Genomic DNA, 25,132 nt, shown 5'->3' on the forward strand with positions numbered 1-25,132 from the left:
GAGTTTTGTTGGGTATAGTATCCTGGGCTGGCTTTTGTATTCTCTTAGGGTCTGGATGGCATCTGCCCAGGATTTTATGGCTTTTAGAGTCTCTGTTGAGAAGTCTGGTGTAATTCCAATAGTACCTTTATATGTTACTTGGCCTTTTCCCCTTACAGCTTTTAATATTCTTTTTTTGTTCTGTGCATTTAGTGCTTTGATTATTATGTGACGAGAGGATTTTTCTTTTCTGGTCCAATCTAATTGATGTTCTATAGGCTTGTACATTTATGGCCATCTTTCTTTAGGTTAGAGAAATTTTCTTCTATGATTTTGTTGAAGATGTTTTCTTGCCCCTTGAGCTGGGATTCTTCACCCTCTCCTCTTTTTGTTTTTTGGTTTGTTTTTTTTTTTTTAGACAGGGTTTCTCTGTATAGCCCCGGCTGTCCTGGAACTCACTTCTTCACCCTCTTCTATTCCTATTATTTTTAGGTTTGATCTTTTCATTGTGCCCTGAATTTCCTGGATATTTTGGGTTAGGAGCTTTTTACACTTTGTATCCTCTTTGACAGACAGACCTTCTATGGTATCTTCTACACATGAGATTTTCTCTTTATCTCTTGTATTCTGTTGGTGGTGCTTGCATCTGTAGCTCCTGATCTCTTTCCTAAGTTGTCCACCTTTTGCGTTGCCTCCCTTTTTGTTTCCTTTATTTCTACTTCCATTTTTACGTCTTGGATTGTTTTGTTCAAATTCTTCACCAGCTTAATTGTATATTCCTGCATTTCTTTCAGGGATTTGTTTTCTCTTTAAAGGCTTCTACCTGTTTGCCTGTGTTTTCCTGTATTTATATCCTCCCTAAAGGCCTCTATTATCTTTATGAGATGGGATTTTAGGTCATTGTGTTGCTTTTCAGGCATGTTAGGGTATCAAGGGCTTGCTGTGGTGGGAGAACTGGATTCTGATGATGCTGTCACTTAATATCTTGCACTTGCCTCTCACCATCTGGTTATCTCTGCTGTTAACTGCCCTGGGTATCTCTGACTGAAGCAGACCTCCTTGGAGGCAGGTAGAGCTCTGTGACCTGGGTTAGAGCTGGTCTCCTGGGAGACAGGCAGTGCTATTTCTGATTAGGGTGGGCCTCCTGCATCTCTGGTTAGAGCAGGCCTCCTGGGCCTCTGGTTACTGTGAACTTCCTGTGTCCCTGGTTACTGCGGACCTCCTGGGCTACCATGTAGGGTGTGGGAGGATATCAGGCCCACTGGTCTGGCCTGAGTGAATAAGTAGACTAGAAGGCTTTCCTTTAGTTTCTAATTTATTGGTATAAATATATTACAAATTACCTTACTAGCTTTAAAAAAAAGTTCTCCCATTCAACAAAACCAAACCACTAATGGTGCACACTTTTAATCCCAGTGCTTGGGAAGCAAATCCAGGAATTCTGTGAGTTCTAGACCAGCCTGGTCTATGCAGTAAGGTCTAGTCTGGTCTATGCAGGGCTACAGAGGAAGACTGTCTCAAAAAAAAAAATTCATCTTTTCATATTTCAGTATTGTTTTTATTTAAACATGCACTCAGTTTCCATCTTCATTTAAAAATGAATTGAGGGCTGGTGAGATGGCTCAGTGGGTAAGAGCACCCGACTGCTCTTCCAAAGGTCCAGAGTTCAAATCCCAGCAACCACATGGTGGCTAACAACCATCCGTAACGAGATCTGGCGCCCTCTTCTGGAGTGTCTGAAGACAGCTACAGTGTACTTACATATAATAAATAAATAAATCTTTAAAAAAAATAAAAATAAAAAAATAAAAATGAATTGAACCCAGGTCCTCTGGAAGAACAAGCCAGTGCTCTTAACTGCTAAGCCATCTAGCCAGCTGGCTTAGTTTAGTTTTTAGTGCTGTGGAGAGACACCATGACCAAGGCAACTTTTTTTTTTTCTCTCTCTTTTTTTTTTTTTTTTTTGGTTTTTTGAGACAGGGTTTCTCTGTGTAGTCCTGGCCATCCTGGAACTCACTCTGTAGACCAGGCTGGCCTCGAACTCAGAAATCCGCCTGCCTCTGCCTCCCAAGTGCCGGGATTAAAGGCGTGCGCCACCACGCCCGGCTCAAGGCAACTTTTAATTGGGGCTGGTTATAGTTGCAGAGGTTCAGTCCATTATCATCATGGTGGGAAGCAGGCAGCATCCGGGTGGAAATGGTGCTGGAGAAGGAGCTGAGAGTTGTCCATCTCAATCTGAAGGCAGCAGGAGAGACTGTCGTCTCTTCCACATTGGGCAGAGCTTGAGCACTAGGAGCTGTCAAAGTCTGCCTACCCAGTGACACACTTCCTCCAACAAGGCCACATCCCCTAGTAGTGCCACTTCACACAGGGTAAGAATATTCAGACCACACCAGTCCCTTGACTTTTAATCCTACCTGGGTGTTTCTGACTACTGAATCACATTCATTACATAAAAGAATCTTTTCTTGGCTTATTGGATTCCACTCAGGAAGTCCTGAGATAAATAAGGTTGCTATTAATAATTCTCCCACACGGACTCCTAGCATGAAGCCTTTTTTTTTTTTTTTTCCAGATTCAATGAAGAAGTTTTTATTCTAATCAGGAAAAAAAATCTTATTCCTCATCTTAAATTTAGACTCAAATACCAATTTCAAATCCTGCCACTTGCATGAATTGATATTAGCATGAAGCCTTTAGACCTATTTTTTATTTCAGTCATTTGGAAACATTAAAAGGAATGTCAGGCTTTATAGTTACGACTTTGGCCCCCTTCAAGAACATGTTCAGCCGGGCGTGGTGGCGCACGCCTTTAATCCCAGCACTCGGGAGGCAGAGGCAGGCGGATTTCTGAGTTCGAGGCCAGCCTGGTCTACAAAGTGAGTGCCAGGACAGCCAGGGCTACACAGAGAAACCCTGTCTCGAAAAACCAAAAAAAAAAAAAAAAAAAAGAACATGTTCAAGTACAATGCTCTTGTTCCAGAGGTGCCAAAATATTGTTTTCCCACAGATTCACTGTTAAGTTTCTCAGAGGTGTTTGCTATTAAGAACTTAATGCCAGCCGGGTGTGTGGCCCACGCCTTTAATCCTTCTGAGTTCGAGGCCAGCCTGGTCTACAAAGTGAGTGCCAGGACAGCCAGGGCTACACAGAGAAACCCTGTCTCGAAAAACAAAACAAAAAAACAAAACAAAAAACAAAAAAAAAAGAACTTAATGCCTATCTTCTTCCCTCTCCCTCCAAGCATCCCTCGCCTTCACTCCCAACCCTACATTTTCTTCTTTCCTGTCTCAGGCCCACTCCCTCCCTGGCCCGCTGTCTAGGTTGGCCACAGTGGGTCTGGCTCCTTTACAATTGGATGGCGGTGCCCCATGAGAAGTCTGAGTAGGGCTAGGTTCTCAGTATCATCCACAGCTTCCTCCCAGGCGTCTGATTAGACTCTTTAACAGCTTCTGGGGTCTCTGAGCCTGAGACCTCCTCCTCTCTAGTCAACTAGGATTATTTAAAAATTGATCCAAAATCTAAAAAGAACCTTCCGGGGGGCTTGTGAGGCAGCTCTGTAGGCAAAAGCTTTTGCTACCAAGCCTAGTGTCCCAAGTTCAATCCTTGAAATGCACACAGAAGCAAAGAAATGACCGCTGCATCTGTCTTCTCCTGTCACCTCTACATGTGGGCCCACATTCAGTACATACAAACAAACGTTAACAAAACGATGGGAAAGAGACGAGGGGGCTGTTGATACGGCTTAGCCAGTCAAAGCACCTGGGCTCCATCTCCAGGAACATGGTGTGATCCTGCAAACTGTTCCCACCTCAATATGCACACTCTAAATAAGATAACTTTTTAAACAGTGAGCCGACTGGAAGGTGCAGTGAGAGATGCTTCTGCTTATATTTCCTAAACAAGACCATCTAACCAACACAAGATCCATGAGAGAACTGCTCCATGAATTTTAGTTGAAAGCATTTGGGCTAAGCATAGTGGGGACACGCCTTTAATTCCAGTACTCAGAAGGCAAAGGCAGGTGGACTATGAGTTCAAAGGTCAGCCTGGTCTACATAGCAAGGTCCAGTTTCTATATTGAAAGACCCCAGTCTTTCCAGGCAGTGGTGGGCACACCTGTAATCTCAGCACTCGGGAGGCAGAGGCAGGCAGATTTCTGAGTTCGAGGCCAGCCTGGTCTACAGAGTGAGTCAGGACAGCCAGGACTACACAGAGAAACCCTGTCTCGAAGGGGGAAAAAAAAAAAAGCCCTGTCTCAAAAACACCAAACCAAACAACAACTCATCCTTAAAACATTATGAAGGCTCATAATGGAATGTGAGACTTGGACAGTTATAAATAGGACTTTCTGGGCTGGGGAGATGGCTCAGTGGATAAGAGCACTGACTGCTCTTCTGAAGGTCCTGAGTTCAAATCCCAGCAACCACATGGTGGCTCACAACCACCCGTAATGGGATCTGACATCCTCTTCTGGCATGTCTGAAGACAGCTACAGTGCTAAGGTGTACTTATGTGTAATAATAAATAAATCTTTAAATGAATAAATAAATAAATAAATAGGGCTTTCCATACGCCAGGTGTGGTAGCATATATGCCTGTATTCCCAGCACTTTGGGAAGGTAGGGCAGGATTTTGAACTTGGAGACAGCCTAGTCTACATAGTGAGAACCCACTGCAAAAAGAAAACAAATGTAGTACAAGTTATGAAGTGTTTATTCATTATACACACCGGAAAGAAGCATTGCATACTTGTATCTCCTGTTCTCCATAACACGCTTATGAAGAGATGGTATAAAATAGTCATAACTTAAAATACATTTGGATTAGAAATGAAGCCAGGACAATTAGATCTCGACACAGCTGTGCTATAAGAACATAGGCGGTTTAAGCTCATGTTTTGGCTATGAAAGCAATTCAGCTCATCTCACAGGAAACAAAAGCAGGTGCTGGATCGTGAAAGTCCCAATCAGTTATTTTTAGCATGCCTCTTAATTTTTCTGTCCCCTGATTTCTTGTCTTCTGTGCCTAAGTCTTGAACAGGTAACCACTTTAGGGGATGGCGGCGGTAGATAGGCCATGGAGGAAGTGTCAGCTAGATCAGAACAGAGAAAAGGTAGTATTTATTTCAAGGTCTAAATGATCGATCATTAAGTATGTCTGATCCCCAAATAACCACCATGCTAAAGATTAACAAACTAATGAGACAAAATACGTCAGGGAGTGAGAACAAGCCTTAAGTGTTTACACATACAAGTTTTAAGAACTAAAAGAAATATGAAGGCTGCCTGAGCAAAGCGAAGCCCCTGGCATATTCATCTTACTGCCTAGAGGAGATGGCAAACGACAGTTAGAAAGCTCTACACCTTTATGTAGCACAAGCCATCGGACACAATATAACATTCTACTTTTCAAATAATAGAGAACAGAAATATTAATGGGAAAGACGAACAAAGAGGTGATTCTGGTTCTCACTGGTAGGTCCAACCAAGTCTCCTGAGTCAGAAAACTTACGCTGCTGCTAATACTCAAATACCACAAATATCTTACCAAACAGGAGAAAGCAAATCCGGCCATAACTATGTAGACAGTCCATCCAAACTGTTCAGCCACGTACCCGTAGATAAACCCAACTATCTGAAAAGAAACAAAGTATATAAAATGCACTCAAACCAAGAGAGGCGGGGTTAAGAATTAAAAGTAATGCAATACTTACTGCAGAAAAAAGAATGATCCCCTGAAACATCTGTTCAGCTAGTTTCTGCCCCTTGTAATCCTAGGGACGAAAAAGGGCAAGAGTTGGTCCTACTACCAAAGGACTGCAATTCTCGTAGGGAACTCAGTGTTGGCATAAGGCAGCATTCAACACCAGGAGGGCCCGAGAGTAAGGAAGCAAAAATGTAATTTCCCAGGGAAACTTGGGCATCTTAACAGACCACGGGAAAGGGGATCCATTCTGGGGAAGAGAAGGGAAAGTGAAGCCAGTCTTAGGAGTGGCTCCGGTAGGGGTTCGGGGCTTAGAAGTCGCTAGGCTCCAAAGAGAAGTGCGGGGGATCTGGGACGCGCGCCCTCACCATCTGGGTGGGCAGCGAACTCAGGTGTTCCAGCATGGTTGCGGAAGGCCGATACCGACAACGAAACGGACGTAGCCGATTATTAAGGAGTAAAGCTTGCGGGGATCGATACCGAGGAGAGCAAGGCCGACCAGCCGAGCGTTTCACTTCGGTCGTGGCCCCGGAAGCGGATGTCTCCGAGGGGCACGGACAACCCCTGGCCCCGCCCCGCGCCATCGACTAGGGAGGTACGTCTCTTAGCTTTCCTAGAACCCTGTACACTGCTCACGAGGGCTGGGGCAGCAGCCTGGCCGGAGCATCGTGCACCGGTCAGCGCTCCTGGCCGCCCGGAGCTGTAATTGCGGCGGGAATCACTTGCGGGCTGCGCCTCCCCAGTTTAACGGCCGCCGGCGCGCTCCACGTCTCCATAGCGACGGCCTTTCCTCGGGGAGGACCCGGGCGACGGGGCTGCCCGGTGGCGCCTGCTGCGCCTGGCGCTCTGGCAGAGGGAGGCACGGTCAAACTAGGGGTTGTGGCTCTACGTGGCTGCTGCAGAGCTCGCCGGCCAGTGGGCCACGGCCAGAGAGCAGCGGACGCGGACGACCCGGCGGTGGGCCTGGGCCTGGGGCCTGCGGAGCGAGCGCTGAGCTGGCGGGGCGGGCCGGGGCGTGGGCGGCGGCCACTCCTCCCAGCGCAGGTAAGCGCGGCTGCGCCCAGCCTCGGAAGGTGACGATTCGTCTGACGCGGCTCTAACCTGACCTGTCAGTGCGTGGCGGGATCCCAGGAGCGCCTCACCACGTCCCTGTCACTCCTAAGCGTAAGGAGGCTACTAATGATCCTTAGAGTTAGGGAAGATAACGAAGCCACATTCTCCAGGGAAAGGAGATTGCCTCGGTCGCCCCACATCTCGTGGATTGAGCTTCCGTGCCCCTATGTAGAGGGTCCCAAATTCGGCCTAACTTTTTGGTTGCCGGTTTCCATGGCTCATTCCCAGGCCAGTCCCTCTTGGTAAAGACCAGCCAAGGGGTTCCCTTAACCCTGTCTTTCAAGGGTTGTGTATTTCAAAACCCTTCCCTCATGACTGAGCTAGATGGGGTGCTGAATTCACACCATTCTGGGGGATCACATCCTCTGGGGCCAGCTGCCTCAGTGGACTCTGCTGTGCGTGCAGTCAGGCACAGATGGCAAGATGCTAGACACTCTAGACTGGGAGGTGAGTGGCCCGTTGCCAGCACCTACACATCCATGGAGCTACCAATCCATTAATTAGTTAATTAATTTTGATTAGCACAGTTGTGACTTAGAACTTGGAAACTTGGAGTGTATCAAGGAAGATGTCCACATCACTCCAGTAATGTGACTATTGAATTAGCTGCGGGGGAAAGCACCTAGGTGATAGAGCTCGGGAAAGTGTAACCTGGGCTTTGGGGGAAGTTTCCTGACCATGAAAGACAAGTGGGGCCTAGCCAGTAAAGTGTGTGAAAATGTCCAAGTGTTCTTGTGCTTTGACACCATTCAGAAAAGTACAGACCCCTTTGACACTTCGGACCTTAGAGCCAGTACAATGAAAGACTACAACAATCTTCATGGGTCTTTTTTCTTTTCTCCTTCCCTACATTTTCCTTAGTACATATGAATAGGCTCTCATTTCTCAGGGTTGTAACTCTACCAGTGCACTTCATAGGACGGGAGTTGTTTTACAGACCATATAGTATTTGAACTATAAAAAGATGGAAAAACAAAATGGTTTTGCCTTGTTCCTTTTGACCCAACAGCTCCATAGGAATCTCATGCTTTTCCATATTCTGAAATTTAATGTTAGTGATGATTAAGATTGCAGTAAGAGCTCTTCTGTATTGGAGATCTGGACTCCTGTACTAGCACATCCAGGACTGTTCCACAAATGTCACATGCTTGCTGCATTTTTGGAAGGGACAGGATACAGCAGTAGAATTACATTTTCATTTAACTCCTTGTTTCTGTGGAACTTACATTCACAGGTCACAGATACACACATGCCATCATTCCATAACTGAGAAGGAAGAGTAAGGAGAGCACAGAAAGATGCGATTGGTGACCTCCGCAAGAGCAGTTTGAAAATAAGACCAAACATCTGAGAACAGAGGAAGGAAACACAGAGAAAAGTATTTCAGCTCATTTGAGACATTTAGTGTGAGGGAGGCAGAGACATGGACCTGTGGGTCAGTCCTCTGGAAGTGCTCCATCTTCTCCACCCTCCTCTACCTCTACTGCTTTAACTGGAAGACACCAGGACTTGCTGGTGTGCGGATGGGTGGGTGTGACCCACCAGGAATGGAGAGAAGTTGATGCTACCCGAGAACAGTTGTAGGATAGGGCACAGAGCACCAGTGGGAATCCTTCCATGGATATCTGTGCTCCATATTGTAATAGGAGGGGAAAGTTTTTTAAAAAGTTGTTGAGACTGAATATAAACAGAGGTATTTAGCTTTAGCCTTTTTTCTTTTTAAGTGGCGGTATGCTAGACAGATGGTGAGTAAAGTACTCACCTCACAAGTGTGAGGACCTGAGTACCTATGTAAATGTGGGTGAGTGTGGCAGCTCACCTATAGTGCCAGCTCATAGAGCTGGTGGAGATGAGATGCTGAGAACAAGTTGACTAAAAGACTGTCAAGTTGTGGATTTAATTGAAACTTTGAAACTTGTAAGGTGAAAGAAACACAAGCAAGGAAAACACCTGACAGAACTCCTCACTTCTCCCCATACACACTTGCACCCACACATACACGCATGCATGCATACCATACACGAGCACACACACACCAGAAAGAAAAGGCTGAAACAATAAACAGAATACATTTTTCTTAAGATTCTTTTATATTAATGGGTAATATGTGTCCTGGGCTTCCTGTATGTGTGTTTATGAGGAGTTTGTACACAGGTGGTTTGGGAATGTAAAGGTTTTGCAATTTCTGAGCAAAAGAACCATGAATTTTATGCTGCTGCTGCTGCTTCTCCTTCATTTTTTCCTTCTCCTTCCTCCCTCCTCTTAATCCTCCCACCTCTAGTCCTCCCTCCTCTTCTTCCTTCTCCATACACACAGTGTATATGAAATTTTGAGAACTTCTTTCTTCTCCTCCTCTTCCTTCTTTCTTCTTCTTCTTTTTTTTTTTTTTTTTTTTTTTTTTTTTTTTGGTTTTTCGAGACAGGGTTTCTCTGTGTAGTCCTGGCTGTCCTGGAACTCACTTTGTAGACCAGGCTGGCCTCGAACTCAGAAATCCACCTGCCTCTGCCTCCCGAGTGCTGGGATTAAAGACGTGCGCCACCACACCCGGCTTTTCTTCTTCTTTAATGTATATGAGGACACTGTAGCTGTCTTCAGATAGACCAGAAGAGGACACCAGACCCCATTACAGATGGTTGTGAGCCACCATGTGGTTGCTGGGAATTGAACTCAGGACCCTGGAAGACAGCCAGTTCTCTTAACTGCTGAGCTATCTATCTCTCCAGCCCTGAGAGTTTCTTCTAAATAGACCAAGGAACCAGGAAAGACAGTGTGAGGAGACTTACTCTGAAATCGGGCGCTTTTCCTGTGAGTAGCTGGAAGCCTTTATCAGCAAGTGCTTCCTGTCACCTGTCTACTTACAGGAAGTGAATACTTGCTTGAAGCTTGTGTTCTGTGTCCTGCTAACTAGAGCAGCTCAAATACATGTGGCTTCCAACCCATATACAGTGCAACGTATAACTATCACTGAAACGTAACAAGATAAAACATTGAGTTTTGTACCAGCAACTAGCTGGGGTTTATTGCAACGGGATTGTTTTATTCAGTCTTGGTGGAATTTAACTCAAATCAGGGAGACGTTAAAGCTTTATTGAGTAGGTCCCAATCTGCCAACTTCTGTAGGGAAGACCTGGCTATGGTATGAAAAAGAGAAATACCATAGGGTATATATATATTTTGTTTGTTTGTTTGTTTGGTTTGGTTTTGGTTTTTCGAGACAGGGTTTCTCTGTATAGCCCTGGCTGTCCTGGAACTCACTCTGAGGACCAGGCTGTCCTTGAACTTAGAAATCCACCTGCCTCTGCCTCCCAAGTGCTGGGATTAAAGGCGTGCACCACCATGCCCGGCGGCTACAGTGTACTTACATATAATAATTAATCTTAAAAAAAAGAAAGTGATGTCTAATTGAGTGGCAGATGGAATGACAAATCGAGAAAGATTTGACAGAATAGACTATGCCTGACTCTCACAAGAACAGAGAGGAAAGGGAAGCTGCTTAAGAGAAGCAGCACACAGAGAATAGGAGAAGGCAGCTTAGCTGGGATGGTTGTACAGAGGCAGGTTGCAGAGAGAACAAGCCAGACACAGGTGAAGACAGACAGAGCCAGAGAACGAGAAGGAGCAAGAAGATTGGAACAGATTGTCGAGTTAGCTAGAGATGGAGAGAGAAGCCAGATTGAGTGGAGAAGAGCCTTAACCAGAACAGTTGAGTTTAATCAACCAGCCAGAGTTCAGAAAGAACTAGGAAGGAGTGAGCTTATTCAGATCTCAGAGGCTGAAAACATTCTAGGCATCGATTAGATTGTACAGAGGCTAGACGCTTCCAGTGCAGCTGATGGAGGCAGTAAACCTTGGAGATGACAATTATTACAGGAGAATAAAAGTTACTTTTTAGTCCATGGCCAGTCTAACTAGGTTTTTTGGGGCTTGGTTGGTTGGTTAGTTTTTTTTAGACTTTTGAGCTTTCTCTGTGTAGCCCTGCCTGTCCTGTAACTCGCTTTGTGGGCCAGGTCAAGCTCAGTGATCCGCCTGCCTCTGCCTCCCGAGCAAGCACTGTGACTAAAGGTGTGCACCACCATATCCAGCTTAACTAGGTGTTTCAAACAGAAATCAATCCAGAAATGTTTGTCTAGTTGCTAAACTTGAGATATTTCTCCTGATAGATTTTTTTCTTGTAGTGTGCAGTGTTAACAAGGCTAAAGTTATGTGCTTCTCCATATACTATGAAAGTGTTGTATATGATCATCAAAAAATCTCAGTTCCCCTATTGGGTGCTTGGAAGTTATTAATTTAAAAACAAGTATCTGGCAAAGTATCACATGTTCCTCTTATTTCTGTCTGAATAAGAGTGCAGAAGCATTTTGATGACCATTCACATGTACTTGCTGACTTTGGGGGCTTTTTTTTTATAGGGTTAATTTCTAATGTTTGTGTAAGACAGAAGAAAAGGATGTCATTCCGTAAAGGTATGCGATCCCCTCCTCTCCTCTTCCCTCTCTCCCCCGTCTCTCTAAGTTCTCTTGTTTTTATATTTGCCAAAGCCAAAAGCTGTAACACAGGTTTTCTCTGTTTCAGTGAACATCATCATCTGGGTCCTGGCTGTTGTTCTCTTCTTACTGGTTTTGCACCATAACTTCCTCAGCTTGAGCAGTTTGTTAAAGAATGACGTTTCAGGTATGGCAGGGAGCCTTTACCTTACTAACCCTGTACTACTGTGTGTTGTTAAGGACCTGGAGGTCCCCGGGCCAAACACACACACACACACACACACACACACACACACACACACACACACACACACGAGCAGTTTGACCTCAACAAATGGGACAGCGTGGAAAGGGTTATCTGCAAAAAGGAGGAAGGGGACACTTGGAGTTTATAGAGGAGGGCCTAAGTTTCGGAGTTGATTGTCTAGCTGTGGCTGTTTGTCTTTAGAAACCGCCTTGCTCAGGCTGTCTGAAGAAGGTGGATGGGGGTAACTGAGCTAGGCAATGGCAGTGATGGAGAAGGAGCTGGAGCTTCTACAGAGGGCAGGAGGTTTCCACAAGCCTTGGTCAGGGTCTAGCAGAGTTTGTTCAAAGTGTATTCTGATAACCAGTGCACTGGGTACTCATCGGTCATCTGGTGCTCCCACTCTTCTCTGTATTGAACTCTTCTGCTAAGAACTTGATCTGAGAGAATATTCCTTTCTATCAAGTCAGAGGCCCTAAAGAAAGGCTGTAGGCTGCCGTCTGCTTGCGTTTCATCAGGTCAGAGCTTTAAAAGATGACTACAGGCAAGTGTCCCTGATATTTGATGCTTGCCTTTGTCATTACAGGGTGTCAATATGGTGACTTTGTTTTAACTGTTACTTTCTTTTAACTTAGCAATCACATCAGTAGGACTTTTGTAATACAACAGAAATCATAAAGTCTTATCAGCTGATCAAAAAATTTTTTATTGTATATAACATTGCAATTATTTAGTTCAGGTGAATCTACTCTGGTAATGAGGGATATCTGAGGCTGCAGGGTGTTTGTTAAATATCTTATTTTGAGACCAGATGTTTTCTTTTTTTTTTTTTTTTTTTTTTTTTTGAGACAGGGTTTCTCTGTGTAGCCCTGGCTGTCCTGGAACTCACTTTTTGAGACCAGATCTTATGGCTCAGGCTGGCTTCAAAGCCACTCTATAATTTAGGCCATCCTTGAATTTCCAATCTTCATGCCTCAGCCTCCATAGTGATGGCATTACAATGTGAGCCACAATGCCCTTGTTGTAAAAAATCATTTTTAAGGATAGATATGACAATACACCATAGAAATCCTAGCAATTGGGATACTGAGGCAAGGCAAGAGGATCATGAATCTGAGACCAGTACAGACTATAGCTGCACCCAGGGCCTTATACACGCAGAGTACATACATACCCTTACTGCTGAGCTATCCTCAGCTTTACATTTTGACTCTTCTCTAGTTCAGTTTCTGTCCTTAAGAAAGAATAATTAAGACATAGACCATGTACCCCTTTAAGGCTGTTTATAAACTGTTGGAATACATTCTAGACATGTTCTGTAATTTCCCTACTAATGGGGTACCAAGAGTGTTGCCAGGTTATTTTTTTAAATTCTTCCACTTGTGTAAAAGTGGTTATATATAGGAAAACACAATTTCCTATTGTATGCTTCCAAGTTACTGGGCAAGAATGAATAAATAGGGGCTGGTGAGATGGCTCAGTGGGTAAGAGCACCCGACTGCTCTTCCGAAGGTCCAGAGTTCAAATCCCAGCAACCACATGGTGGCTCACAACCATCCGTAACGAGATCTGGCGCCCTCTTCTGGAGTGTCTGAAGACAGCTACAGTGTACTTACATATAATAAATAAATAAATCTTTAAAAAAAAAAAAAAAAAAGAATGAATAAATAGTTGCTGTAATTCTCATGTTATCTCCTTCCATGTCTTGGGCTCTGCAAAACACTTGCGGGGGTGTGGTAGTGCACATCTTTACTTCCAGCACTCTGGAGTCAGAGACAAAGAGATCTCTGAGTTTGAAGTTGACCTTGTCTACATAGTGTGTTTCAGGCCAGCCAGAACTACATAACAAAACCCTGTTTCAAAGCAAAAACAAACAAAACCAACCCAAAACAAGAACAAAAATTCATGATATTGTGTCCTGGTGCTTTCCTTGTGTGTTCTTTTCAGATTCGGGAATTGTGGGGCTTCAGCCCATAGACTTTGTCGCCAGTGCTCATCAGCATCCAGTGAGTGAGAGGCAAGAGGAGATTCCCGTGGTTATTGCTGCCTCTGAAGACAGGCTGGGTGGGACCATTGCAGCCATGAACAGTGTTCATCAAAACACACGCTCCAATGTCATGTTTTACATTGTTACATTCAACAGCACAGCAGACCACCTCCGGTGAGCACTGCTTTCCTAACTGATGCTGCCTCTGCTCCATACTCTTCATTGACCCACTGCTAGGCCAGGAGCCACTTTACAATACACACACACACATAGACAGATACACACACACATACACACACACATACACACACACACACAGATACACACATACACACACACACATACACACACACACAGATACACACACAGATACATAGTACAAACAGTTTTCCATATGACTGTGTCATGCCTCTGTGGCAGGAGAAATGATAATTTGTCAGGAAGAAAACCAGCTGTCATAGCCACACTGTTAATTCCACAGTTCCTTTAATAATAGGTCTAATGTTTAGCAGCCTGACTTTCTGAATAAGGGAAGCAGTATATGATTCACTAGTCATAGCTTCTTTCAGATATGCATGCACACAGCACTGGGTTCAGTTCCTACCATTACAGAACTGGGCATGGTGGCTCATACCTGCCACCCTAGCATCCAAGAGGTAGAAGTAGGAGGATTAGAAGTTACAAGTAGCCAGGCGGTGGTGGCTCACGCCTTTAATTCCAGCACTTGGGAGGCAGAGGCAGGTGGATTTCTGAGTTCGAGGGCAGCCTGGTCTACAGAGTGAGTTCCAGGACAGCCAGGGCTACACAGAGAAACTCTGTCTCGAAAAACCAAAAAAAAAAAAAAAAAAGGTTACAAGTAGTCCATGTTTGTCTGAGTATTCTCAAGTCTATTTTCTGCAGTAGTTTGGTTATGGGAGGAGAGATGGTCCCATTGATTCTTGGTTGAGAAGGAACTTTGGTGGAAATACATTCATCTTAGTCTTAAAGAGACATAGAACTTGAAACATCTATTTAGTTCCTAGGTCTCTCTTACATTCCATTACGCCACTATAGAAAAGCATAGAAAGATATGGCTATATACATTAGAAACATGACCAAATGTGTTTTTTTCTTCATCAGGTCCTGGCTTAACAGTGGTTCCTTGAAAAGCATCAGGTACAGAATTGTAAACTTTGACAGTAAGCTTTTGGAAGGGAAAGTAAAGCAGGATCCTGACCAGGGGGAGTCCACTAAACCAGTGAGTTCCGTGTCTGTGTCCTGCTGGGAGTGTGTGTGGTTAGAATCCCCGGATGACTGGCTGTACGGTGCAAGTGCTTCCCTAGGGACCAAACTTGGGGACTCCAAGAGTCCACTGACTATTTTTTACCTGGGTTCTTGTACAAATAAAAGCCCAGCTATTGTATCCTATGCTGATATCTCCCCCCCCCCGCCCCCGCCCTTTTTCTTTTGTCAGTTAACCTTTGCAAGGTTCTACTTGCCAATTCTGGTTCCCAGTGCAAAGAAAGCCATATACATGGATGATGATGTCATTGTACAAGGTATCAAAGTGACTTCTGTCCTTCATCTGGATTCTGGGCTGTAATGGATTGTCTATGGTCTACTATTAAACTCCGCCACCATTTATTAGAAGAGGAACAGAATCTCCAGACAACTGCACTTATCCATTTCAGGTGACATACTTGCCTTGTACAATACACCACTGAAGCCAGGACATGCTGCTGCGTTTTCAGAAGATTGTGACTCAGCCTCCACTAAAGTCATCATCCGGGGAGCAGGGAACCAGGTGATTACACACTGCAGATCTCACTCTGTGAGAGCTTAATGAGAAGTGTTAAAGCCAGGGCTCCATCGTACATTAACTAGTCATTGCTCTCCAGACCTCACACCTACCTGTCTATAGATTCTGTCGATTTATGGAGTTTACAACCAAATTGTCCTTGAATGCTAAGACAAACTCTAGATCCCAACTGTTAATTCTGTAGGATCTGTCGATTTTGCTAATAATTTAGGAAGTCAAGCTCAAATATTGCCCTGGGACATACCTTTAATCCTAGCACTTGAGAGGTAGAGGCAGGCAGATCTGAGTTGGAGGCCAGCCTGGTCTACAAAGTTCCTGGACAGCTGGGGCTTCCCAGAGAAACCCTGTCTCAGAAATAAAAAAGTCCAACTACTGACTTTTACTTGCTTTAAAAACTCATCTTGTTTGAAGCAGCAAATATTTCATTTATGTTTTCAGTACAATTACATTGGTTATCTTGACTATAAAAAGGAAAGAATTCGTAAGCTTTCCATGAAAGCCAGTACCTGTTCCTTTAATCCTGGAGTTTTTGTTGCAAACTTGACCGAATGGAAAAGACAGAATGTAACTAACCAGCTGGAGAAATGGATGAAGCTCAATGTAGAGTGAGTATGTGACTGGCTTAGCTAGTAAGACCACAAAAGCCCACTGAACGCTGTCTGGTACTCACTAACATCTGTTTCCTACAGAGAGGGATTATACAGCAGAACTCTGGCAGGTAGCATCACCACACCTCCTCTGCTTATCGTATTTTATCAGCAGCATTCCACCATTGACCCTATGTGGAATGTCCGCCATCTTGGTAAGTATAAAACCATCTAGCTGGGTATACTGGTTCATGCTAGTAATCCTACTACTTGGAATAGATACAAAGGCAGCAAGAGTACCGAGTTTTAAGGTTAGCCAGAGCCATGTATCCACTGATTTACACTAACCAGGAGTTAGTATCTAAGAACAAACACCTCTTCCAAGATGGACTATGATCGGTATTTCCCTTTAGGTTTCTACAGCTTAGCATGGCATTGTTCTAATTTGGCACTTTTTATTTAAGGTTCCAGTGCTGGAAAGCGGTATTCACCCCAGTTTGTAAAAGCTGCCAAGTTACTTCACTGGAATGGTCACTTCAAGCCTTGGGGAAGAACTGCTTCATATGCTGATGTTTGGGAAAAGTGGTATATTCCAGACCCAACAGGAAAATTCAGTTTAATCCGAAGACATATGGATACCTCAAACATAAAGTGAACTACAATTTAAGCTAATTGCGTCACTCAGGAAGCCCTGGAAGACACACTATGTGGGAAGGCAACAGTTGTAGGGCTTGAGTTTCTCTGTACCAACCACAGAAAACACTTCAGCTGGGTAGAAGTCCTAGATCTCCAGATGACTACCACGGCTCCATCTGCCTTACCAAATGTTTGCTTTACTACACTGCTGACTTGAAGGACAGAGAAAGGACAGAGAACTCCAGCATTTAACTGCATCTAGCTGCTGTAGGTAGGAACTGCTGTTTGGTTTTAGTTTTGTACCCCGTGGCCTGGTTTGTAAATAAAACCTACATTTTCCAATAGACCTATTTGCTTCCCCGTATGTATGGTTTTTTTTTTTGAGGCAGGGTTTCTCTGTATGGCCCTGGCTGTTCTGGAACTCACTTTGTAGAGCATGCTGGCCTTGAACTCAGAAATCCGCCTGCTTCTGCCTCTGCAGTGCTGGGATTAAAGGCACGCACCACCATGCCCAGCAACTTCCCCCGTGTATTTTTAAGAATGTAAACACTGGGGCTGGTGAGATGGCTCAGCAGGTAAGAGCACCCGACTGCTCTTCCAAAGGTCCTTAGTTCAAATCCCAGCAACCACATGGTGGCTCACAACCATCCGTAACAAGATCTCTGACTCCCTCTTCTGGTGTGTCTGAGGACAGCTACAGTGTACTTACATGTAATAAATAAATAAATCTTTAAAAAAAAAAAAAAGAAAGAAAAGAATGTAAACACTGCTGTTCCTCGGAGTTCAATTTCCCCCACATCAGGTCACAACTATATCATTCTAGTTCCAGGAGATCCAATGTTTTCCTAATCTTTTTTTCCCCCCAGATTTTTTGTTTAACAGCCCTGGCTGTCCTGGAACTTTCTTGTTGGACTGGACTGTCCTCAAACTCAAAGAGGCCCTCCTGAGTGCTGAGCACCAACCACCAGACCTGGCTATAAATAAATCTTAAACACACGCAAGCAAATACTTGTATTTTAATTTATAACATGATACATATTTACAAGATGTACAGTTTATATCATACACTAAACTACACAGTGTACAGAGAGCACTTTAAATGTGTGGCGGTTATATATAATCTGTGGTGAAGTCATAGGCCTCATCCTCTTGACTCGTTCTATCCAAGGCCGATGACCCGTCAGATGGCTTACCTGCATCAGAGGGAAAGTGACATTTTACATAAGGAATTAAGGGCAACTGTGCTCAAGCTGCTTTTTTATACGTCTTTCCCAGACTCACTTGCTGTTGATTGCTCAGGTGACAGCTCCCTGGTCTCTTCTACAGGGGCCACATCTGAGATTTCTGCCTGTGGACCAAGAAGTTGATATGAAATAGCACATAACTTCTCATTACTCCTATGTAGGTAGGACAGATCAGTCTTGGTGGCACCCCTAACTCAGCACTTGTAAAATGTTGACAGTAGTCTGCTTTAACCCGAGAAACAAAACTTACATTTTTTTCACCACTACCATTTTCTTGATCATCAGCATCCTGTTTGTCTTCTGTCTGTCTTGGTGATTCTTCGGCTATGTCCTTCTCGTCTAGTATTCCATTTGTCAGGCCCGAAGACCGAAAAAGGATTCTATTAGTTGATTGAGGGCCCTTGAGGACTAGAGGAAATGAAACTCATGTTAACAGATAAGACCTCCAGCATTCTGTCGTTATTCACTATTATGTTATATCCATTTGCGTAACAGAAAAAACAGAATTTCACCTTGTATGCTGTGTGCATTATTCTTTTCTAGTTCTTCTAGATTAAAGCCCTTCTTCATGACTGCTGCAATATTCTCATTAAAATGCAGAGAATGATTCCAGGATGCAGGGGGATGGCAGTAATAACCTAATGAGGCACTAGCATTAAAGACAAGATGTGTCAAACACAGGTCAATCCCTTCATTCTAAGTTGTCTTCCAAAATGCCCATAAAAAGACACCTTACCCTGTCCACTCAGACCACACCAGCTTAGCAGCGCTTTCCACATTTGGGCTTCCACCTTTTTGGTGCAGACCTCTTCTTTGAGCAAGTTTAGTAAAAAAATGCAGAGAATCCTTATACTCCGGGACAGTATATTTTAGCACCACCTTAAAAATAAAAGGTGACCTGTCCCTAATCTATACAGATAAAGAACAGTGGTAGGCAGCTCAAAGGACATTCTTTTACCTGTTGATTATCAGCCTGAGACAGAATGGCACTGGCAGCCTCCAGCGGTCTCAGTTCCTCAATGCTTGCTGGACTCCGTAGGGCAAGTGCAGTGGGGGAGTTACAAGGTGAGATAATTAAGCATGGACTGTCTATGACTGTGATCTGCTTGTCTAAAGGGACAATCTGCATGCTCCTAAAAAAAAAAAAAAAAACCCATGGAATTAACAAAGACACTGTCCATCTGAGGACAAGACAACATGAAGCTCAGGGTTGGATTGAACAACTCAGCACAGCAGTTAAGTCAGATCCAATCTGTCATCACTGCTTCATGTTTATGTGAAACCTTACACGCTGTAAGATACTGTGCACTACACATCCAAACACTCATGTTTGCATATATGGCATAGTAAGGTTATTAACTTATTTTTCCAAGACTAGGTCCAACACTATTTGTCTGAGGGAGCTTTCCTCAGCCTTTCTGGGCCTTCCCAAGGAATGCTCATAGCCCAGCACCAGCTACTGATTTCTTTCTGATCACTGACAGTTCCATTTACCTTGTAAGTCCCATGGAAATCCCAACATTGCAAATCCATTCTTGTTTTAAGCTATTAATGACGCTGCTTTTCCCCACATTTGGGAAACCTACAAATAAACATAAACTGGGATTATGTTCAGAAACGCATTTTCTAATAGTTGCCTTGTGCACACCAGGCAAGTGTTCTACCACTGAACTCTCAGAAACCCATGTTTTGGCAAGGTGAGCCTGAGTTAACTTTGAGAACAACCCTTCAGTTTTAACAAAGTACTTAAGTGGTAAAGAAGCTGAATGAACGCACCAATCACTCCAACTTGAATATCCTTTCCACAGGACTGCTGAAAATCTCCAAGGAGCTTCCAAAGGGCTTCCTTGCCACAGCAGATTTTACTTTGGAATGGAACAACTTTCTTCTTTTTTATCTTTAAACATAAAATATAGCAATTTTAATTCTGGTAAATATCACCAGGTGGAATCCAGCAGAGTTCAGCTCGCAGAAAAACTGCTGGCCTCCACTACCTTTGCAATCTTTAATGAAATCAGAGTTGGATCTTCATGTTTTTCATTTTCATCAACATTTTGTGTACTCATCACATTTCAATCATCACAAATCTGAAGAAACCAGTATTTCCTCCCACCACTAACAACAGCATACCTTGAATGTCTTTCTGTTCTTTAAGTTTGTTGAGGCTTTGAACACCACTGTTGGCAATTCTTTATTCAAATAATTTAGCCAGTTCTCCAAATTCTCCTTTGGTACTAGATCTGAATTGGGAAAGGACACTTCAGTGGTGTTAAGACTAGTGTTAACTACTGATCTTACCAATCTGTACTTCCCCTGCGTTCTGAGAGAAAAGAATAAACTTCCTACCACGCCGCCTGTGTCTTGAGATGTTCCATCTCCCCCTCAGTCCCCACAGTCCCCTGGAGTCCAGGGATGGGATCAGAGGGGTACTACCATGCTTGGCTTTATGTGGTGACGGGGAACAAACCACCTTTCCTGAGTACCAGGCAGGCACTGGACCAACTGAGCCACTTGTGAATCTCAGCATCTCCAGCACTGCTCACTCAGCCTAGGCAGGAAGTCAAGTCACGCCTGTTTCCAGAATTACTTGTTACCGTGGCACCAGTTTTCTAAGCCCAAGGCACATTCTTACATTCTTCTCTCCAAGTATCTTTCCCTTGTCCCTTATATTTATTGAGGCTGGCAATTTAGCTAGTTGTCCAAATTTTTCTTTCTTCTGGGCTCTCTTTCTGGTGCTCAAACCCACCCAGATATCTAATCATTTTATTTAGTATTTTATCCCAAATAGTAACTTTTCTTGTATCCCAGTTTAAAGTTGAGTTTCTATGTGGGAGTATATGTGGCAAACGCTCACATCAGTTCCTATATGAAATACAGTGGTTATGGAAACTCATATGGAGGCTAAATATTGAAAAGCAGAACAGAAAAAGCCAGGTGAAGAATCACTTGCAGAAACTACCTCCCCCCAGGTCTTTGGCCACCAGAGTGCACATTCATTGGCTTTGTTGAGGTCAGAGTTGGATCTTATCAGTCTTCAGTGGTAATCAGACTGTCCGATATTTTCCTCATACCTCATAGTGCACAACATAGATAAAGGGGGGTGTTTGTACTCACCTGACTTATTTAATACAAGTATCAGCTTCTTACACCCACTTTGGATAACAGCTTCTTCTATCTGAGGACACCTGCAACCAAGAGGATCTCTGGCATCCAAAACTTCTAACACAATGTCTGAGGCTTCAATCACCTGTCAAGTAAGAAACCATCAGAGCAGCAGTCCTTACCGAGTAGCACCCTCAACAATGACAGTGAATCCAGAAGACAGGATCTCCTGTATGCATTTCACTATCAAGTATGTTGACTGTTAAGTCTGGACATATAATCTACCCAGCGAGTCCTTAGGTTAACAAGCCTTTTTAGCAGGCAGGTAGGTGAGCTTGGGAAATGCATGCCGGACATGGGGAGCTCTAGTAAGCAAGCAAGTTGGGGATCTGCTGCCCACCCTTCAGACTCTGACTTCACCAGTGTTCTAAGAATTCCCACTTTACAAAGCAGCTGTCAAGGAATGACTAAGTTTTCAAAAATCTTATATCATTTCTGACACTAACCTATACTAAGGTACCTTTTTAAGTTCCTGGCAATGTAACTTCTTTGGATTCTGTTTGCCTGCTTTGGCTTTCTTTCTTTTGGGCTCATCAGATTCCTAAAAGGAAGAAAAATTAGAAACAGGAGTTGTTACCAGTATATCATCATTTCCCACAGATTACCACAGGCAATATATTTTAAATAGATGAGAAAGCCTACATTTTGTTACTCCCAAGAAACCCACCAATTTTTAAGGAAAGATAACCTTACCTCCCGAGTTTCCACATTAGACTGCTCACCACCAGGGCTAACTTCAAGTTTTCTTTTCCTTTCTTGCTCTTTTTGCCTATCAAGTTTCTGTTGCTGTTTTAGTTCTTCAAGCTGTGTCAGAGCCATGAAAAAGAGGAATGAGCGAGTGACTGGTGGCAGTTTATTGCTTTGGAAACCACATATACCATTCTACTGGAGCTTTCAGCCAGCAAAAATTACCTGCTGTTTCCTTAGTTCAGCTTCACGAAGAAGAGCCTCTTTAAAGGGAGCACTATTTGGAACTCCTGGGTCCTTCCTAGGCTTCTTGTGACCCCGTTTTTTAGCTTCCTTCCTTAATTTTCGATGATGTTCTCGGACCTATTAAAAACAGATCTATGAGGTCGGAAGGCACTTGCCTCAGTTCAATCCTCAGTATTATACAAAAGAAACAACTCACCCTACAAAAATACATAAGCACTGAAAACTTAGGGAATAAGCCAGTTTAACCGCAATTTATAATGGATGTGAAGCACCCTAGAAAAGCAGAACTTCAACTGGAACTATACAGGGAATTAATGTGTACACAGAAAACAGAAAAGTGTTGTGCAGAAGCTCTCTGTAAAGTGTGCTAGCTTGAGGCTTTCTCTTACCCTGTATTTTCCCAGTTGCAGTCTGTCCAATCCTATACCATGACTAGAGCCTTCCCCACAGAGATGAAGAAAGCCATGTTAGTACCCCACTTGCTATGGGCCTCACAGGACACTTACCTTTTTTTGAATTTTATATCGCTTATGGCAGGTCATACGTTTACTCGCTTTCTTTAACTCTGCCAAAACAAAGAGAGAGAAAGACTGTACACATGAGCAGTGAGTGTTTTAAATCAGACCAACCACGTGCATGTGGTGTTCTTACAAAGGAAGCCACAAGAGGGCTTCATCACTTGTCCTTCTACAGACAGCATGGAGCGGCCACGTGGGCTGGGACTCAACCCTGGGTCTTCACTCCATCCCCAAAATGTTTCATTTACTTATTTTGTGTATAGGTCTGAAAGCAATTTCCAGGAGTCAGTTCTACCTATCATATGAGTTTGAACTCTTGACAGTAAGGCTTAGTGGCGAATGTTTATAGCCATATTCCTGGCCCTCAAGAGATTGCTTTATCAGGCCATGGGGGCCTACAACAATAAGGCTAGCCCAGGCAACACAGATCTTGCCTCAACCGTCCCTGCAATGTTATGCAGGGTATTTAATAGAAATCACACCACAATGCCAGTCAATTCGACTCGGTGGATCCACAATGGAAGCAGCTTCTAGAGGAAAGCACTACAAATCTCAAGTTTCTTTTTTGATTTTTTTTTTTCTGAGAAAGGATTTTTCTGTGTAGCCCTGGCTGTACTGGTAAACCAGGCTGGCCTCGATCTCAGAAATTCGTCTGCCTCTGCCTCCCAAGTGCTGGGATTAAAGGCCTGCGCCAACACCGCTCGGCTCTTTTTTGAATTTGTAAGCCATGGTTTCAGTATACAGCCCAGGCTGGCTGCAAACTTTCTATCTTACTGCGTCATCCTTCGTGTACATGATTAGGGCGCGTGCCACCAAGGCCGAAAGACTGTGGTTCTGAATAGTTCTAGGAAAACGGCAGGCTCGAAAAGAGGCTCAAACACGTTAATTACAGAAATCTGGCTCGGTTTTCCTCTTAAGGGCTTAGCTCTCCTGCTATACAACAGGCCAAATTCGGGTCTGGGCCTTCTAAGCGTCAGATCTACGCGGAACTCATCAATGGCCTATGGAGAGTCCTCTCCCTCTAGCCACAAAGCACCACCCGCGCGTTTCGCTCCCGACCCCACTCACTCGGCCTCTTCATCCTGGCCGCGGACGCTTCAGGAGCAGAGGAGGTCTCAGGGACACTGCGACTTCTCGGGCGCCACGTGCGAACTGGAACTGCGGTTCAACGTCACGCGCTCCAGGACCTGCCGGAAAGTGTGTCGGGGCCGGGCCGCGTGCGCGCGCACACACATACACTGTCGCGCGGAGCCGGGCTCGCCTGGCGGCCACAGGTTGGATTTACGGCAGCACTGGGAGGGGTGAGGGCGGTGAGGGCGGCGGGTGCCGGAGAGACGGCCGCGGCCAGAGGAGCGCTAGCAGCCGTGGCGGCCACGGGGCGGGGCTCGGCGGTCGGGGACCGCGGCCGGGGCTGCAGGCGGCGGAGCGGCGGGGTAAGGCCGGGCCCGGGGCGGGCGGGGCCGCCCCTCCTCGGCCGGCTGCCGGGCCTTTGTGTCCGCCCGGGCGGGCGGGCGGGCGGGCGGGCGGGCGGGAGTCGCGGCGGAGGCCCCGCCCCGTGGTGCGGACGCGCTGGTCGGGCAGGGCGCGGGGCGGGGCGCGGCACGGCGGCGGGGCCTCGGGATAGGCCCGGCGGCGGGGCCTCCAGACAGGCCCAGCAGCCCGGCCGCACCTGCTGCCGGGACAAAGGCAGAGCGGCCCGGAAACTCCCCTCGCTGTTCTTTCCCGCCCGTCGCGGGCCCCTTCAAAGCTGTCAACGTTTCCTTTAGCCCCAGAACCAGTGACAGGTCGGGCGAACTCTTCTTTTCCTCCGCCTCTCAAGGCCTCTTTTTTTTTTTTTTTTTTTTTTTTTGGTTTCTTGTGCGTTCGGCAAAAAAACTCCCTATTGAGTTTTTGTTTTTGTTTTTTTCTTTCCCAATGATTGCCCAAACGGAATATATATATATATATATATATATATATATATATATATATATATATATTTTTTTTTTTTTTTTTTTTTTGGTCCAGGCTAGGTACTTAAGCTTCTCATTTGTACCGTCACGGCGAGTTGAGTTTTTGTAAACTGTATTTTCTGGTTTTAAAAGTATTTTCCGCTTCAAAGTTTTGTTTTCTGAAGAAGTGAGTCTTAAGAAAATTTGATATCAAAGGGGGGACAAAAATATAAAATTCCTGGAAAACAAATGACAAATACACAATAGACCGGATGTAGGAATTCGAAGACTAACTGTAGAAGCGTATGGTGGAATATGCTATCTTAATCCAAACTTTTCAAAACTTACTGTAGGATCCAGGCACAGTAGAAAACACCTGTTCTAGCTCTTGAGTTGGGAGTATGGCAAGTTCCAGTGTACTTGGTTTACATAGTGAGACCTGCCAGTAAAACAAAAAAAGTGGTTATAAGTTTCTTTCTTAACCCATTTGTAAGTAGGCTTTTTTTCCCCAAAAGTAATTCAGAAGCATATTGGATTCCAAATATTGAGGAACATAGCTTTTGCCTTAGTATTTTTTAAGATCCAAAATGAAAGATTGGAAAGTATCCTCGTTTATCTTTGAAGTGGCCTTACTTTGCTGCTAGATTTACCTCAGACTTCAGGATCACCTGCCTCAGTCTCCTGAATGCTAGGTTTACAGGCATGTGCCACTGCTGGAGGATGGGGGAAGTGAGGATAGTAACTTCTGAAGACATGTTTGGGATCAAAACAGTAACACCTGTATGTGCAGATGCACCTTAGAGTGTGAAACG

General features: G+C 44.5%; 4 protein-coding genes and 3 non-coding genes across 47 annotated transcripts in view; 2 read left to right on the top strand and 5 right to left on the bottom strand.

Annotated features, from left to right (window-relative positions):
- Window positions 1–4,675: 4,675 nt before the first annotated feature.
- Spcs1 (signal peptidase complex subunit 1) lies at window positions 4,676–6,313 on the bottom strand. The gene is made up of 4 exons (XM_021181901.3): window positions 6,052–6,313; window positions 5,694–5,753; window positions 5,528–5,614; window positions 4,676–5,072 (listed from the first exon to the last, which is right to left on the bottom strand). Exons 1-4 carry the CDS (start codon window positions 6,265–6,267, stop codon window positions 4,947–4,949), a joined length of 489 nt encoding a protein of 162 aa, XP_021037560.1. The 5' UTR covers window positions 6,268–6,313; the 3' UTR covers window positions 4,676–4,946.
- On the top strand, window positions 6,219–16,882 carry Glt8d1 (glycosyltransferase 8 domain containing 1). 7 transcript variants are annotated; one of them, XM_085828527.1, is made up of 10 exons: window positions 6,219–6,278; window positions 11,206–11,259; window positions 11,369–11,467; window positions 13,472–13,685; window positions 14,631–14,748; window positions 14,965–15,049; window positions 15,182–15,294; window positions 15,748–15,914; window positions 15,999–16,111; window positions 16,361–16,882. In XM_085828527.1, the coding sequence occupies exons 2-10, from the start codon at window positions 11,244–11,246 to the stop codon at window positions 16,549–16,551; spliced, it is 1,116 nt and encodes a 371-aa protein (XP_085684653.1). In that variant the 5' UTR covers window positions 6,219–6,278; window positions 11,206–11,243; the 3' UTR covers window positions 16,552–16,882. The 7 variants fall into 7 exon arrangements, with proteins under 7 accessions (XP_085684653.1, XP_021037558.1, XP_021037559.1 ...); XM_021181899.3 differs by lacking the exon at window positions 6,219–6,278 and adding an exon at window positions 6,549–6,727; XM_021181900.2 differs by lacking the exon at window positions 6,219–6,278 and adding an exon at window positions 6,583–6,847.
- A 648-nt stretch (window positions 16,883–17,530) lies between these two features.
- Gnl3 (G protein nucleolar 3) lies at window positions 17,531–23,666 on the bottom strand. The gene is made up of 15 exons (XM_021181523.2): window positions 23,458–23,666; window positions 22,378–22,436; window positions 21,851–21,988; window positions 21,632–21,742; window positions 21,399–21,479; window positions 20,891–21,023; window positions 19,907–20,016; window positions 19,553–19,673; window positions 19,271–19,358; window positions 18,735–18,909; window positions 18,513–18,655; window positions 18,289–18,425; window positions 18,027–18,184; window positions 17,814–17,880; window positions 17,531–17,725 (listed from the first exon to the last, which is right to left on the bottom strand). Exons 1-15 carry the CDS (start codon window positions 23,468–23,470, stop codon window positions 17,643–17,645), a joined length of 1,617 nt encoding a protein of 538 aa, XP_021037182.1. The 5' UTR covers window positions 23,471–23,666; the 3' UTR covers window positions 17,531–17,642.
- Window positions 18,971–19,049, bottom strand: LOC115029339 (small nucleolar RNA SNORD69). Its single transcript, XR_003834899.1, has one exon. It is a non-coding gene; the product is annotated as a small nucleolar RNA SNORD69 (small nucleolar RNA).
- Window positions 19,779–19,858, bottom strand: LOC115029343 (small nucleolar RNA SNORD19B). Its single transcript, XR_003834903.1, has one exon. It is a non-coding gene; the product is annotated as a small nucleolar RNA SNORD19B (small nucleolar RNA).
- LOC115029338 (small nucleolar RNA SNORD19) lies at window positions 20,775–20,850 on the bottom strand. The gene has a single exon (XR_003834898.1). It is a non-coding gene; the product is annotated as a small nucleolar RNA SNORD19 (small nucleolar RNA).
- Window positions 23,667–23,699: 33 nt separating the features above from the next.
- Pbrm1 (polybromo 1) overlaps window positions 23,700–25,132 on the top strand; it is a 103,067-nt gene continuing 101,634 nt past the window's right edge. For 34 of the 35 annotated variants that reach the window (XM_029469241.2, XM_085828513.1, XM_029469264.2 and 31 more), the window contains exon 1: window positions 23,700–23,822. The gene's annotated coding sequence lies outside the window, so the exon portion shown is untranslated. Of the gene's footprint in view, window positions 23,823–24,074; window positions 24,174–25,132 lie in introns of those variants that run through there. The other variant, XM_029469242.2, reaches the window with a different exon arrangement.

Source organism: Mus caroli, unplaced genomic scaffold (assembly GCF_978045245.1).
Source record: "Mus caroli unplaced genomic scaffold, Mus_caroli_1 scaffold_12, whole genome shotgun sequence".
Classification (NCBI taxonomy): Eukaryota; Metazoa; Chordata; class Mammalia; order Rodentia; family Muridae; genus Mus; species Mus caroli.

Excerpts from the sequence above, each read along its gene's own strand:
- Gnl3 (XM_021181523.2), bottom strand. Across the intron at positions 21,989-22,377 it reads GATATAAAATTCAAAAAAAG|GTCCGAGAACATCATCGAAA; the intron begins GTAAGTGTCCTG and ends TGTTTTTAATAG. Across the intron at positions 17,726-17,813 it reads ACCTGAGCAATCAACAGCAA|GTAAGCCATCTGACGGGTCA; the intron begins GTGAGTCTGGGA and ends CCTCTGATGCAG.
- Spcs1 (XM_021181901.3), bottom strand. The coding sequence starts at position 6,267 with ATGGCGCGGGGCGGGGCCAGGGGTTGTCCGTGCCCCTCGGAGACATCC. Across the intron at positions 5,615-5,693 it reads GGATCATTCTTTTTTCTGCA|ATAGTTGGGTTTATCTACGG; the intron begins GTAAGTATTGCA and ends GTTTCTTTTCAG. Across the intron at positions 5,073-5,527 it reads GATTTGCTTTCTCCTGTTTG|CTGACACTTCCTCCATGGCC; the intron begins GTAAGATATTTG and ends GTTCTGATCTAG.
- Glt8d1 (XM_085828526.1), top strand. The coding sequence starts at position 7,108 with ATGACTGAGCTAGATGGGGTGCTGAATTCACACCATTCTGGGGGATCA. Across the intron at positions 14,749-14,964 it reads AGGGGGAGTCCACTAAACCA|TTAACCTTTGCAAGGTTCTA; the intron begins GTGAGTTCCGTG and ends TTCTTTTGTCAG. Across the intron at positions 16,112-16,360 it reads GTGGAATGTCCGCCATCTTG|GTTCCAGTGCTGGAAAGCGG; the intron begins GTAAGTATAAAA and ends TTTTTATTTAAG.